We start from the raw sequence: 15,964 nt of genomic DNA, 5'->3' as shown, positions 1-15,964 counted from the left end.
ATATTGCATTTCCACAGCCAATGTACGAGGATTTCCAGTTTCTGCCAACACTTCTTATTTCCCTTTTTTTCCTGTTAATAGGTTTCCTAATGGGTTGAATAAGCTACTTTTATTTATTTATTTTTAATATACTTTTAAAGTAGCAGCTCTGCGCTCTTTTTTCTAGTAGTGTCTTTGTGTATCTCCCTCTGCATTATGGTCAGACTGTCTTGGAGAATGAGATGAGCAGTGGCTAGTAATCAATTTGTGTTTACATCTGAACCAATAATTTTCACTTTTCATACCATGGCGGGTCAGGCCTCACTATGTAACCCTAAACCACCTTTATATCCTAATCTCCCTTTCTTTTTTTTTTTTTTTTTTTTTAAATTTTTTATTTTTTATAAACATATATTTTTTATATACATATATAACCATAAGTGACTCCTAATCTCCCTTTCTTAACCATGCTAGAACTCGCAAAGCACTTTGTACCTTTCTTTGAGCAAATACCATATTCTGCCTTGTTTTGTTTGAGGACGGTGAATGTACTGGATTCTGTTTGTATACTACTTTCTGCCATCTTTTTGTAGGTAACTTCTTTAAAGTGCTTGTCTTTTACATTATAGTTTTTTGTGTTCTTGTCTGTCACACATAGCTAGCTGTGAGCAACTTTTGGTGTGGGAGTATGACTTGTTTACCTTTGTAAACCGAGGACCTAATAGAATGTCTAAAATTGTTCATTTGGATTCCTGGATGTTAAACTTGTACTACAATGACCACTACTTTTGATAGAGAAATTGGCATTTTCCTTCTTCAAATAGCCAGTTTTTGTTAATTCCATCTCATCCTCTTAAGATTCAATCAGAATGTTGCCTCCAAGAAGATTTTCCTGCAATCACCTTTTCCCTTCTCCCTTACGGGCCCCTTGCTGGGTCCCGGTCCCAGTGTGTGAGTATCTGCTGCTGTTGCCCCTGCCGTGCTGTGTGTACCTTTTACGGAACTAGAAGCACAGTTGTTACTCTGCACCTCCACCAGACTCCCTATTCTTTTTTCTTTTATTTTTTTATTAGCACTTATTTTTATCTAATGTTCAGTATTTTTTCATTTGTATTGTCTCTTTCCCCACACTAAAATGTAGGATCTATGAGGACATGGTTTCTGTCTCTCTTCTCTCTTGTTCTGTCTCTTGCATCTAGAACAGCGTCTGCCACATAGATATTTGGTGAGTTTTTCTTTAATGCGTGAGTTAATGGGCCTGAGAGCTACTTAAGAACAGGACTGTGTCGTTTTCTTCTTTACATAACCTCAGCACTTGGCACACCAACGCACAGTAACTGTTGAATATAGCATTTATTCTTACAGGAGGCTCTCTCCTCTGCACAATATATTCTTGGTTCTCTTTTGTTGTTGTTTATATCTAAATAATTATATAAAAGCAGAAAATGTGCCTGAGTGGAAAGAACAGTCTCTGTGCACGTGGGAGGTGATTCAGTCCTAAGTTTCACATATACAGCCATAACAGTAGGTTTCTCAGAAGGTAGTCCCTATAAAGGTAAAACTGTTCATTTGAAAGGAGAGATTTCTTTTCAGTTGTAAAAATGGACAAAGCTATTGGTTAAGAAGTTAATCATTTAGAAAATAGCCAGATAATCTCTGTATCAGTATTCCAAAGTAGTCACTATTGGAATAGATCAAAAACAGTAGAGGGAGCGTAGAGTTCTGGGCGGATCAGATTTGTAAGGGGAGACCACGTGCGCTGCAGATGAGAGTAAGTTCCCAGTTTAATTAGCCAGAGATACCAACTGTTACTGGAAGCAAAGAAGCCTCAGCACAGGCGCAGTATATTTAACGTGGCTTCTCCCTTGTCCCCAACATCCTTAATTGGGTGGGGGTAAGCAGCTGCCTGTGACACTCTCCTTCCAAGTAGGGTCTTATCAGATCCGAGAAGAAAAAAGGGTACCTTGCCCTTTTATATATTCAATGTTTAGGTCTCCACTCAGAGTTAATAATTTTTGATCCTCCTTTGAAATCCAGGAATATTTACAAGTATTTTCAGGGATTCCAGAAATCTCACATCTCTATAACCAATGTCTTTACTCTGATTTAATTCTCTTTGGTGATGTGAGTGATTCTGAATGTTGGTCTGAGCACCACTGTAACAAATCCATTTCCATGCATTTAGCAAAAGAATCTGAGGCTACTGACATTAGAAAAAAGAGATTTTTTTTTTTCCTTTTTAAAGTATGGCTTTCTTTCAACATAGCTGTATCCTGAAGAGACTACGAAAATACATTACTGTAAGTTTTAAATTCTGGCCTTAACATGTTGATCTGTTGAAAAACACTAACGTTATCTCTTCAGTAAGGATTAAGTGTCCTTACTTAAGAAAAACTAGGCTGTAGAGGCGTTAAGATTTGGGCAAGATTGGCACGCCTGGTGGCTTGGTTGGTTGAACTTCCATTCTTGATTTCAGCTCAGGTCATGATCTCAGGGTCGTGAGATTGAGCCCTGTGTTGGGCTCCGAGCTGGGCTTGGACCCTCTTAGGATTCTCTCTCTCCTGCTCCCTCTCCTCCTCCCCCGCCCCCCTCCAAAAAAAGATTTGGGAAAGATTTTTCTAGTTAAATTGGCCCTTAAAGGGGGTAGACTCCGGCTGCATGTTGAACACTACCTGGGACTTTGAGACATAGAGAAGACGGCGGAGGCCATCTGCAGACCCTCCCGTGACGATATGACCTTGGGTTTCTGTCTGTCCTTCCTTCCGCCATTCTTCTCCTCCTGTCTCTGTCCTTCCCTCCCTAGTATGTTATGTTTCCTGCCCCATTTATACATTGTAACGTGAGCGTTCGGAAGTATAGATTTCCATTCTCAGTTACAGAGAAAAACAGTAGGAATAGCGAAAATGAGCAGACTGTTCCCCCTTGTCCAGAACTTTTCAACTTTCTTTCTGTCTTGCTGTTTTTGTTTTCTGAAAATGGCTACCTTTTGATTACCGAGAAAATTGTACTGATTTGAGCCGGCCGCCTCCCTCTTTTCTTTCACCCATCTTCTCCTTTTCGTTTGCCTTTAAGAAATATCCTTTTTCATTATTATGATCCTCCATTTTTCACTCTTAATTATGTGTCTTCTCATTTCTTTCAAGTTCCTGTCCTGTCTTTTCACCCCATTTGGTTCTAAATCATCAGTGTATCCCTTCCCATAGAATCTTTCCTCAAAATACTGAGGTACATGTGGCTTCCAGACTCTAATCTGATCTGTTTGTCACTGTACAAATACTACACTGTTCTGATTATTGTTGGTCTATTATAGCTCATAATATCTTAATAGTATGGGTCCCTCAACTTGCTTTTTTAATTTTTTAAAAGATTTTATTTATTGTTTGTCAGAGAGAGAGAGGGCGAGCATGCACATGGACAAACAGGCAGAGGCAGAGAGAGAAGTAGGCTCCCTGCAGGGGGCCTGATGCGGGACTCGATCCCAGGACCCTGGGATCATGACCTGAGAAAAAGGCGGTGGCTTAACCGACTGAACCACCCAGGCATCCCAGCTTGCTTTTTTTTTAAAAAAAGCATTTTCACCCTTTGCCCTTCTGGATCAATTTTAGAATTCTAGTGCCTCCAGCTGGCTCGGTTGGAAGAGCATGTGATTGTTCATCTTGGGATCATGAGGTCAAGCCCCATGTTGGGTAAGAGGAAAAAAAAAAACTTTAAATAATTTTAGAATCAAGTTGTCAATTACACACACACCCCAACCCTGAAAAGAAAGGAAGGAAAAAGAGAAAATGACTTGTTGAGATTTTGATATGAAATTGCTTTGAATCCAAAGATCAGTTTATAAAGAATTGATTGATATCTTTATAATGTTGAGTCTTCCAGTAAATGAGCATTTATTTATTTATGTCTTCTTACAATTTTAAGTTCATAATTGTGACACCACCAGTTTCAGTTTTTCTTTTCCAACATTCCTTTGGCTATTGAGGGTCATTTCTGGTTCCATACAAATTTTAGGATTGTTCATTCCAGCTCTGTGAAATATGTTGATGGTATTTTGATAGAGATTGTATTGAATGCATAGATTGCTCTAGGTAGCATAGCCATTTTTAACAATATTTGTTCTTCTAATCCTTGAGCATGGAATGTTTTTCCATTTCTTTGTGTCTTCCTCAATTTCTTTTATAAGTGTTCTATACCTTTGAGAGTATAGATCCTTAGCTCTTTGGTTAGGTTATTCCTAGGTATCTTACATTTTTTGGTGTAATTGTAAATGGGATTGATTCCTTAATTTCTGTTTCTTCTGTCTCATTGTCAGTGTCTAGAAATACAAAGGATTTCTACGCATTGATTTTATATCCTGCCACTTTGCTGAATTCCTGTAGGAGTTCTAGCAATTTGGGGGTGAAGTCTTTTTTTTTTTTTTTTTTTTTTAAAGACTTATTTGTCAAGGAGAGAGGGAGAGAGAGTACAAACAGGTGGAGGGATAGGCAGAGGGAGAAGCAGTCTCCCCCCCCAGAGCAGTGGAGCCTGCAGGACTCAATCCCAAGACCCTGGGATCGTGACCTGAGCCTAAGGCAGACACTTAACTGACCAAGCCATCCAGGAGTCCTTGGGGTGGAGTCTTTTGGCTTTTCCACAGATTATCATGTCATCTGCAAAGAGCAAAAGTTTGACTTCTTTGCCAATTTGCCAATTCTGATGCCCTTTGTTTTTTTTTTTTTGTTGTTGTTGTTGTCTGTTTGCTGAGTCTAGGACTTCTAGTATTGTGTTGAATAGCAGTGGTGATAGTAGACATCCCTGCTGTGTACCTGACCTTAGGGGGAAAGCTCTCAATATCCCCCCATTGAGAATGATCTTCGCCGTGGGCTTTTTGTAGATGGCTTTTATCATATTGAAGTATGTTCCATCTATCCCTTCACTGAAGAGTTTCAGTCAAGAAAGATGCTATACTTTAAATGCCTTTTCTGCATTTTTTTCTATTGAAAATAGAAAAGAAATCCTTTCTATTGAGAGGATCATATGGTTCTTGTCCTTTCTTTTATTTATGTATTATATCACATTGATTGATTTGTGAAGGTTGAACCAACTTTGCTGCCCAGGAATAAATCCCACTTGGTCGTGGTGAATAATCCTTTTAATGTACCATTGGGTCCCATTGGCTGAGTATTTTGGTGATAATTTTGGCATCCATGTTCATTAGGGATATTGGTCTGTAATTCTTTTGGTGGGGGTCTTTGGTTTTGGGATCAAGTAATGGTGGCCACAGAAGAAATTTGTAAGTTTTCCTTCCATTTGTCTATTTGAAAGAGCTTCATAAGAATTGTTAGTAATTTTTCTTTAAGTGTTTGGTAGAATTCCCCTCGGAAGCTCTCTGGCCCTGGGCTTTTGTTTGTTTGTAGATTTTTTATTGCTGCTTCTATTTCCATGCTGGTTATGGCTCTGTTCAGGTTTTCTGTTTATCCCTGGTTCTGTTTTGGTAGTTTATACATCTCTAGGAATGCATCCATTTCTTCCATATTGTCTGATTTGCTGGCGTATAGTTGCTCATAATATGTTTGTTCTTTTAATTGTTTGTATTTCTTCAGTGTTGGTTGTGATCTCTCTTCTTTCATTCATAATTTTATTTATTTGGGTCCTTTCTCTTTTCTTTCTGATAAATCTGGCCAGGGCTTTATCAGTCTTATTAATAATTCAAATAAAAAGCTCCTAGTTTCTACTATTCTTCTGGTTTCTGTGTCATTGATTTCTGCTCTAATCTTTAGGATTCCTCTTCTTCTGCTGGGTGTATTCTTTCTTTGCTGTTCTTTCTCCAGCTCCTTTAGGTATAGGGTTAGGTTGTGTACTTACGACCTTTTCTTGTTTCTTGAGAAAGGCTTGTATTCCTGTATACTTCCCTCTTAGGACCACCTTCGCTACACTGCAAAGATTTTGAGCAGTTGTGTTTTCATTTTCATTTGTTTCCATGAATTTTTTAAATTCTTCTTTAATTTCCTGGTGATCTATTCATTCTTTAGTAGGATGCTCTTTAGCCTCCATGTATTTGAATTCTTTCCAAGTTTCCTCTTGTGATTGAGTTCCAGTTTGAAATTATTTTGGTCTGAAAGTATGTGGGGAATGATCCCAATTTTTTGATATTGGTTGAGACCTGATTTGTGACCCAGGATGTGATCTACTCTGGAGAATGTTCTATGTGCATTGGAGAAGAATATGAATTCTGTTGCTTTAGGATATAAGATTCTGAGTATATCTGTGAACCCATTTTGTCCAGTATGTCATTCAAAGCCCTTATTACCCTGTTGACCTTCTGCTTAGATGATCTCTCCATTGCAGTGAGGGGGTTGTTAAAGTCCCCTACTATTAATTGTATTATCAATGTGTTTCTTTAATTTTGTTATTAATTGACTTATATAATTAGCTGCTCCCATGTTAGGGGCATAAATATGTATAATTGTTAGAACTTTGTATTGAATGGGTCCTTTAATTGTATAGTGTCCTTCTTCATCTCTTATTATAGTACTTGGCTTAAAATCTAACTTTTCTGTTATAGGAATTGCTACCCCAGCTTTCTTTTGAGGTCCATTATCACTCCATTAGCATGATAAATGGTTTTCTGCGCCCTCACTTTAAATCAGGAGGTATCTTTGGGTCTAAAATGAGTCTCTTGCAGACAACATATGGATGGGTCTTGCTTTTTTTATCCAATCTGATACCCTCTGTCTTTTGATTGGTGTATTTAGCCCATTTACTTTCAGAGTAAATAGTGAAAGATACAAATTTAGTTCCATTGTATTCTTGTAAAGAGACTGTTACTTTATATTGTTTCTGTTCCTTTCTGGTGTATGTTACTTGTGGGCTCTCTCTTTGCTTAGAGGATCCTTTTAATATTTCTTGTAGGGCTGGTTTGGTGTTCACAAATTCTTTTAGTTTCTGTTTTTCCTGGAAACTTCTTGCCACTCCTTCTGTTTTGAATGACATCCTAGCTGGGTAAAGTATTCTTGGCTGCATGTTTGTCTCAGGTAGAGCCCTGAATATATCATGCCAGTCCTTTCTGGCTGCCAGGTGTCTGCAGATTGGTCTGCTGCCAACATAATGTTTCTACCCTTGTAGGTTACAGATCTCTTGTCCCAAACTGCCTTTGGGGTTTTCCCCTTTGTCTCTGAGAATTGTAAGTTTCACTGTTCTATGTAGGAGTGTTGACCTATTTTTATTGATTTTTGAGAGGGATTTCTTTTCTCCTGGATTTTGATTCCTGTTTCCTTACCCAGTTTAGGGATGTTCTCTGCTATAATTTGCTCCAGTATACCTTCTGCTTCTCTCTCTTTCTCCTTCCTTTTCTTCTGGAATCCCAATTATTCTAATATTTAACTGCATGGTATCACTTATCTCTCAAATTCTCCCCTTGTGATTCAGTGAGTTGTTTATCTCTCTTTTTCTCAGCTTCTTTGTTCTCTGTCATTTTGTTGCCTATTTCACCAATTCTCTCTTCTGCCTCAGTTATCCTAACAGAGCCTCCATTTTTTATTGCATCTCATTAATAGCCTTTTTGATTTCAAAAATTAGATTTTAGTTCTTTTATTTCTCTAGAAAGGGACTCTCTAGTGTCTTCTATGCTTTTTTCAAGCTCAGCTAGTATCTTTATAAACGTTATTCTGAATTCTAGCTCTAATATCTTATGTCCATACTGATTAGATCCCCTTATTAAACTCTCTTATTCTAGAAATAGATCATTAGATTTCTCAGGATACTCTATGTACTTTATAAAAATCATCTGAAAAGAAAGTTTTGTTTCTTTTTGCAGTTGGTATATTTTCTTTTCTTACTTTGTTGGTTGCCTGAGGCTTTCAGTAGCTGGCACACTTATCTTGTTCTTAATATTAATGGGAATGCTTTTAATGTTAATTTTTATCAAGTTAAGGAAGTTTATTTCTGTTCCTATGCATAGAATTTTTGTCATAGGTGGATATTGAATTTTATCTAAGGATTTTCTTTAATCTTTTGAGTCAATTAAATGATTTTCCCCTTTAATTAATGTGATGAATCACATTGGTTTTTTTAACCCTTAAATCCCAAATATTTTATCTTATTAGCTTATTTTTGCTAATACTATTTAGGATATTTTTATGTATGTTTGTGAGTAAAACTGGCATGTATTTTTGTTTGTTTGTTTTGTTTTCTTTACTCATCTTTTTTAGGTTTTGTAGTGAGGTTATGCTGACCTCACAAAATGACCTTAGAAATTGTTTCCCTTTTTTCCCCATACTCTGGAAAAGTTACTTAAGATTAGAATTATTTGTCCCTTTGATTTCTGGAAGCAAGCAGAGTAAAATTGTTTAGGTTTTCATTTTTCCTTTTGGGAAGATTTTTACCTACATATTACATTTCTTCAAATGCTGTAGGACCCTTGGCATTTTATTGGTTCATGATATTCTGTTTTTAGCAGCATTTTTTATTATGTTTGCAGCATTTGTTTTATTATGTTTAAAGCATTTTTTATTATGTCCTTCTTCCTGCTATCCTTAAATTATTTGCTCCTTCCCTTTTACTTTTTTCTTCAATCTTAGCAGAAGTTTGTAAGCTATATGATTCTTTTGAAAGAACCAAGTTTGGTGTTTCTGTTATGTGTTCTTTTCCTATTCCATTAAGTTTTGGCCTTACTTTTATAACTGCCTTTCATTTAGACTATCTGGATTAATTTCTTGTTCAGTATTTGATCCTGTTCTGTACCATTTGACAGTAGTAAACTACCCCATCCTTGTAGGATTCTTTTGCCTGGCTCCTGAAGCACACTAGTCCTTGAAGATTTTTTTATTTTTTTCTCCCTGTTTTCTCACTGCTTCCTCTCTGGTTCTTTGTCTCTACATCTCCTAATGTAGGTGCTCTCTTACCTTCAGGCTTCTTCTCTCTGTACCCACTCTTAGTTGATTGGCATTTTTACTCCAGATTACAACTATCACTTCTCTGTGAGTAATCACACAGAATCAGGGGACCCTGTCCTTGTCTTGGCTCTTCCACTAAGTAGCTATGACATTTTGAACAGTTCACTTAAGATTCCTTAATCTGGGGGCACCTGGGTGGCTCAGTGGATTAAGCCGCTGCCTTCAGCTCAGGTCATGATCTCAGTGTCCTGGGATCAAGCCCCGTATCAGGCTCTTTGCTCAGCAGGGAGCCTGCTTCTCTCTCTCTCTCTCTCTCTGCCTAACTCTCTGCCTACTTGTGATCTCTCTCTCTCTCTCTCTGTCAAATAAATAAATAAAACCTTAAAAAAAAAAAAAAAGATTCCTTAATCTGTCACCAATAAAATAAGAAGGTTGGATTCAAGATCTCTGAGGTCTACCTCAGTAACACTGTTCTTGTGGCAATCTTATAGAATCTTTAGCTTTGGACTTTGTCATTTCTAAATGCCTTCTGGATCACTTTTCTTACATGTTTTAGGGTTTCTCAAATTCTGTATGTTCTATTTTAATCTTCTTACATCGTTCACCTTCTCTCCCAACCTGTTGATTCCCCCCTTTCTTTATTTGGATGTTCTATTTTCTCTGACACGCATTTGGTTTTGGCTCCCACCATCATTGTCTCCCTGTACTGTCTTCAAATTATGTTAAATGTGTGTGTATGTATGGGTGTCTGTTCGTCTGTTCCCCTCTCTTTTCCTTTTAGCCCAATTTAGGTCTTTATGATTTACAAGAATGATTTCTATGTGATATCTACTTTCTTCCATCCCTTACCTCCTCATGGAGCCTCAGAATTTTACTGAGAAAACAAAACAAAAAACCCTTCTTTTGCATCTTGAATCTCTGTTTATCTGAACTGTTGTCTAGGAATGTTCTTGTACTTCACTAGCTTTGGGTGTCCTGCCTTTATTTGTCCTCTGAGCTGGTAGAGCCAGGGTACTTAAATAGCATTAGCTGTAGGCCATTGCCATAGGCTCTGTACCAGAGGTAGAAATTAGCCAGTCTTTTCATATAGTGCTTTGTGATTTACAAGGGGTATATCATTTTTGCAGCGACTTGATAGTGTGTAGAAGTTTCATGGACTCCATGAGAGTGAAATTTTTGGTTCTGGAAGAGTTCCTATATTGGTGATGTTTTAATCTTTGGGTGCTTGTCTCCATTTTTCAAAACCTCGTCTTCTTTTAGCCTTGTGGATTTGTGTAATATATATGGAGCATAATTCTCTAAGGGTGAACAATCTTAAAATCAACCTCAGTAATGATTTTCTGCATAGGAATAGAGACAGCAGCTAATGACCAAATGTGTAACTTTAAAATAATTAAATTTCTGCATGTGGCCAATAAAAGTGACCCTTTGTATGTCTAGATGATTCTTTCGTTTTCTGCTTATGGGAAGCCAGGGAAAAAATACAAAAGAACAACCATTATGAGGTTTTAAGCAGGTAATATGTATAGACACTCCTTTTATAATTATCTCAAGGAAACCTTTAATAGTTCCTTGGAGTCATGTGATCTACCTCATTATTGTTATTAAAGTGATACATTTGCCAGATGTTAGTTCGGATATATAATGGCAGAAGTGGGTAGCCATTTAGAAATACTGCTTAAGGTTCTGGCTTGTCCTGTCCTGACCAGCGTTCTCCTTGTGTGCACACACTGGAGTGAGGACGGGAAGGGAGGTTGTCGGAGTGGTCAGAAGCAGAAGTTCAGGGCCACATTTGTGAGCCTCGGTGATTCTTGCAGGTTCCTGTGGCCTGTTACATTTTATTGCATACATGGAATTTTGGTAATTTCTAAATTATTTCTGGATATTATAGTTTGAAAACAATATATTATATCCTTAATAAATATTTCTGAACATTCGGATGGTATGTCTTTCCATAAATTAGTCCTATCCTATCATCAGACTGCAGCATAAGTGGTTAAAATGCACAGGCATAACATTTGGAAGATTATAATTATAGCAGGGCTCTTGCTAATTACATGTATGCAGCAATCTATACTTTCGGATTGAAGAAATCAGTAAGACTATTTTGTTTATCATGTAAATTGTTGTTTTTGCCATCAGATTATCATGTATTAAAAGTGTAAGTTAAGAATAAATCACCTTGGGGTGCCTGGGTGGCTCAGTGGGTTAAGCCTCTACCTTTGGCTCAGGTCATGATCTCAGGGTCCTGGGATCGAGTCCTGAATCAGGCTCTGCTCAGCAGGGAGCCTCTTCTCCCCACCCCCCCACCTGCCTCTCTGCCTACTTGTGATCTCTGTCAAATAAATAAATAAATAAATAAAAAGAATCAATCACCTTGCAGAGTCACCAGTGAATTTCTTCTGCCCATGCCAAATATTGAGAATGGGGAGACCAGAAGAGCGCGTCAATCCCTCCTTGGAAGTCTGTCTGTACCATTCTTTACAACAGTAGTAGTGATGATAATCTTTTCCTTAAGGCATGTAAGTGCCATGCTTATTGTGACCCCAGTCCCTGCATCGCTTCTGAATTCTGTAACACCATCTTATGATTAGAATTCAGTATTTATATTTTTGTTTCTGTTTCTTAAGCTTTCTGTTCATTTACTTGTCCCACAGTCCTCCCTTCAGAAAAGAAAACCTTGTGCTGTAAATCCCTTCTCGTCCCTGGGGGTACTTAGGAAAGTGCTTCTACAAAATAGTATGCCCGATCAATGCTTGTGACTGAAGTCTAGTGCTTGTTTCAGTTGAGTTTGTTTTTAACAGTTACGTGCTTTTGCTTGCTTTTTAGGCACACAAACCAATGGTCTGGACTTTCAGAAGCAGCCTGTGCCCGTCGGAGGAGCCATCTCAACAGCCCAGGCCCAGGCTTTCCTTGGACATCTCCATCAGGTAGAATGCTCTCTGCTCAGCCATAAGGGAAAGTAAAAACCGGAAGCATGGAATGTGAAGGCCTGGGGTAGTTATATCAGTGTGTGGGACTTTTTAAATTGATTAAAGCCTGGTGCTAATCACATCTGATTGTGTCCTTTTGAATGGTTAGTCTGGAATCATAGTTTGACTGTATTGTTATTGACCTCACAGCTTTGTGGAAAAAAAAAAAAAAAGAATTCTTTGTTATGAGTGGAATGTTCATAACAACTGAGTTACTGTTTTTATCACTATGGGTCTGTGAGGCTCACTGAAGGTAGTAAATTACAGAGTCATCCAGAAGGACATGGCCACCATTGCCCAAGACCTGTGTAAGGCTCTCTGCTCAGAATGTCTTCATAAATTGTGTCTTCATATGTCTTCTGAGCTCATAAATTATGTCTTTAGACTACCTCAACTTTTTTTTTTTTTTTTAAAGAATTCTTATTTATTTGACACAGAGAGAGCACAAGCAGGGAGAGGGAGAGGGAGAAGCAGACTCCCTGCTGAGCAGGGAGCCAGATGAGGGGCTGGATCCTAGGACCCTGGGAACACGACTGGAGCTGAAGGCAGTACCCCCACCAACTGAGCCACTTAGGCGCCCCCTCCCTGAATTTTATATAAAAGAAGCTCCTGCACTTGAAACAGGTGCAATTTTAGAAAGGTCCTCAAAAGCCCATTTATTCTCAAATTCAAAGGGATGGTGTGCAGGAGGCAATCAGCACCTTCTGTTGGAGTAAGGGCTTAGCTGACACAGTTTTGCTCAGGTGCATAGCTTTGTTTGTGTTTCGCAAAGTAGAGAAACTTCTATATGGAACTTTTAGATAAAATATTAAGATGTATTAGCATCTAAAATAATTTAAGAATATATTATAGAAAACCAAAAATGTTATCTTCATTTCAGTTCTTTCTTCTGAAAACATTTGTAGGGGAGCTCGGGTGGCTCATTCGGTCTAGTGTCTGCCTTCAGCTCAGGTCATGGTCTCAGGGTCCTGGGATCGAGCCCCGCATCAGGCTCTCTGCACACTGCGGAGCCTGCTTCCCCTCTCCCTCTGTGCACTCTCTCTCTCCCTGTCTCAAATAAATAATCTTCAAAAAATAAAAGTAAAAGTGAAAAGTAAAAACATTTGTAGCTTCCAACAAGTTTTCTGGTTTCTTAGAGGAATAAAATTTTTGGTAGTCAATGTCTATGGTGCATATTAAGCCTCTATCTGGCTTAAATTTGTGATGGTCATAATGTATTCAAAAGTCCCCAAAGATACAAGATGATATGCAGTCTTTTCTTCACTGGATCCAAATTCTAAGAAGAGTGCGACTCTTACATCAGCTTCAAGGCCTCCAGCTGCTGATTACCAAAATCACTGAATCTTCAATATGCCCCAAACCAAAGGACTTTAAACCAAAGAATTTGATAGGAAATCTTGACATTACGGATTTCTCCAGCAAGATGTCAGTCCCCTCAGAATTGCTCACCGTCTGATTAGATACATAATTAGCATAAGTATGACACTTACCTTCTGTTTCTAGCCCTCTTATTGACTGGGTTCACACTCTGACCTTTTCCTTACCATAATTACAAATGTGTGTACACGTATACAAAGTAGATGACTTTAGTTCTGTTACCCTGTAAGTTCCATGAAGATGGGCACTTTTTCTCATTTATATTTATCCCAGCATTTTCCAAAGAGCCCAAAATATAATAGATGTTCAGTAATTATTTACTGGATAAGTGAATGGTAAGGTTGTATAGGAATAGAGAGGTAGAAATAATTAGTTCAACCTGTACAATCTAAGACATTAATCAGAAAGGATGACCTTGGAGCTACAGTTTGAAGGATGTTGGGAGTTCGCTAAATTAAGTGGCAAAAGGATGCTCTCACTCTGTTTTCAACTTTCTATTTTGAAAATTATCAAATCTGTAGAAAAGTTATATCTACAGAACAGTTTTCAACCAAAAGCCCTTCACCTGGAATCACCAACAGTTACTGTTCTTATCTTTGCTGTGTGTGTGTGTGTATGTACAAACACATATAAAAAATGTACTTTTTTTTTTTTTTGGAATCAAGTTGCAGGCGCTGTGACCTTCTACTTCTAAATACTTCATCACATTTTTCCTAAGAACAGTATTTTTTTATACAACTCTAATATAAATTTCAAATTCCAGAAATTTAACATCGATGAAATTTGTTATCTAATGTTCAGTCCATATGTAAGTGTTCTCTGATCTGCAGTCCAGTCCACACCTTGCATTTGGGTTTCCTGTCTGTTTGGCTTCTTCATTCTGTAAGAATTTCTCAGTTCTGTCTTCATCTTTCATGAGGTTGACATTTTTAAAGAGTAGATACCAACTGTTTTAGAGAAGACCCCCTCAATTTGGGTTTGTTTAATTTTTCCCTCGTGATTGGATCCAAGGTTTTGACAGGAATACATTAGGTCTGTGGTATCACATTGTCCCATTACTGTGATACAAAATTTGATCATTCGATTCAGGTAGTCCACTCAGCAAATAAACCATGAGGGGGTACTTGAAGACCTGTAACTGTCCTGTTTCTCAACAGACTTCTGCCCAGAAACAACATGATTTAAATAAAATCCCACAGAAACTTTATTTCCTTTAAATCTGTGTACCCAAAACTCTTTCCTCTGGCTCTCTGGCTGAATTCTTAGCCTTTGGGTCTTAAACATATTATCTTTTCAGATAATCCTCCCTTGACTACACTGCATCTAGAATACGTTCTCTGTAAGTGTCCAGGTTTGCTTCTGAGAGCTCTCAGCTCCTAGCAGGACTATTAGTTATAAATAAAGGGCGTCTCTCATCATTTTCACTCTGAACTCCATCTTGAGCTCATATTAACACTTGTATTTACCTTCAGGAAACTTTGATGCCATGTGATGATCCAAAACGGAACTTACTGGCTTCCCTGGCAATGACGTCCCCTTTTTTTCAGTCTCTCAGATTTGAGCCCTGGAATAATTCATGACTTTTTTATCCATATCCATTCAGTTGCCAGGATCCTGTGTAGCACCTTGCAGTGCCTCTTGCGTTAACTGCTTTTCCTGCTGACAGCTGCTGTTCTCCTTCAGGCTTCCGCTTATTCTACCCTCGTTCATCTTCTTTTTCTTCTAACATAGTGTTTTTGTTTTCAAGACATTGACTTTTTTTTTAAGGATTTTATTTATTTATTTGACACAGAGAGAGATCACAAGTAGGCAGAGAGGCAGGCAGAGAGAGGGGGAAGCAGGCTCCCTGCTGAGCAGAGAGCCCGATGCGGGGCTCGATCCCAGGACCCGGAGATCATGACCTGAGCTGAAGGCAGCGGCTTTAACCCACTGAGCCACCCAGGTGCCCCGACACTGACATTTTTTAAGACTGTTGCTCAGTCGTATGGTACTTACATACGACATACGTAATGCTGTGTTCTTAGTGGATCATACCAGAAGGCACATGTGTCATTGCTGGGGACTTTGTCTTTTGTAATTAGTTGAGAGCTATGAAGAGATACGGAGAATGTGTGACTGTCATGTTACTCCTCCAGTTTCAACCACTAGAGCGTCCGTGGGTGACACTTGCCAGAACAGTTCTCGCCGACATGGTTGTCAAATAATGATCCTTATTCTAATGAAAATCATGGTTTTAACTTTGTGGATGCATGAAATGTATTAAATAAATACTATGACACTTTCATGTGTGGTTTATAGGACAGATTCTCTATTTCAGCCAGCACTCTTGAGTTATGACTATAAATGTTTTAAGGACTTGACTGGGTATGTATATATAAGGTTTTTACTCTGGTGTGTACATGAAAATTTTGAAATTAGAATGAGTAGATAATTCTGGTTGTTTATAATGACGACAGTGACGTGTATGAGTAGCTTGTTCTCACGTGTTCTTTAATACGAAAGATGAGTTGGGCTTTTAGGATCTCAGTGTCCGTGGGTACAAACAGGATGGCACCTGAGGAATGCCTTCTACAAGTACGGCATGCCTGCTGGCGCTCGTTCGGAAAACTCGTCTGCTAGACTTTAGAAAAGAAATGTTAGATGTGTTTTTGGTGACTATCATAACACAATAAAAATTTTAAAAGAAAGAATGAAGGTGAAAGCTGTTGGCGAGAGAAAGAAAAAGAAAGAAAGAAAGAAAGAAAGAAGAAAGAAAAGAAAAGAAAG

General features: G+C 38.2%; 1 protein-coding gene across 8 annotated transcripts in view; it reads left to right on the top strand.

Moving 5' to 3' along the window:
- POU2F1 (POU class 2 homeobox 1) overlaps window positions 1–15,964 on the top strand; it is a 172,447-nt gene that overhangs the window by 115,434 nt on the left and 41,049 nt on the right. For all 8 annotated transcript variants that reach the window (XM_059147094.1, XM_059147088.1, XM_059147087.1 and 5 more), the window contains one exon: window positions 11,679–11,779. In XM_059147094.1, the coding sequence (XP_059003077.1) occupies window positions 11,679–11,779 (101 nt within the window). The remainder of the gene's footprint in view (window positions 1–11,678; window positions 11,780–15,964) is intronic.

The sequence above is a fragment of the Mustela lutreola genome, chromosome 14 (assembly GCF_030435805.1).
Source record: "Mustela lutreola isolate mMusLut2 chromosome 14, mMusLut2.pri, whole genome shotgun sequence".
Lineage (NCBI taxonomy): Eukaryota > Metazoa > Chordata > Mammalia > Carnivora > Mustelidae > Mustela > Mustela lutreola.
This window is presented reverse-complemented; position numbering and strand designations above follow the sequence as displayed.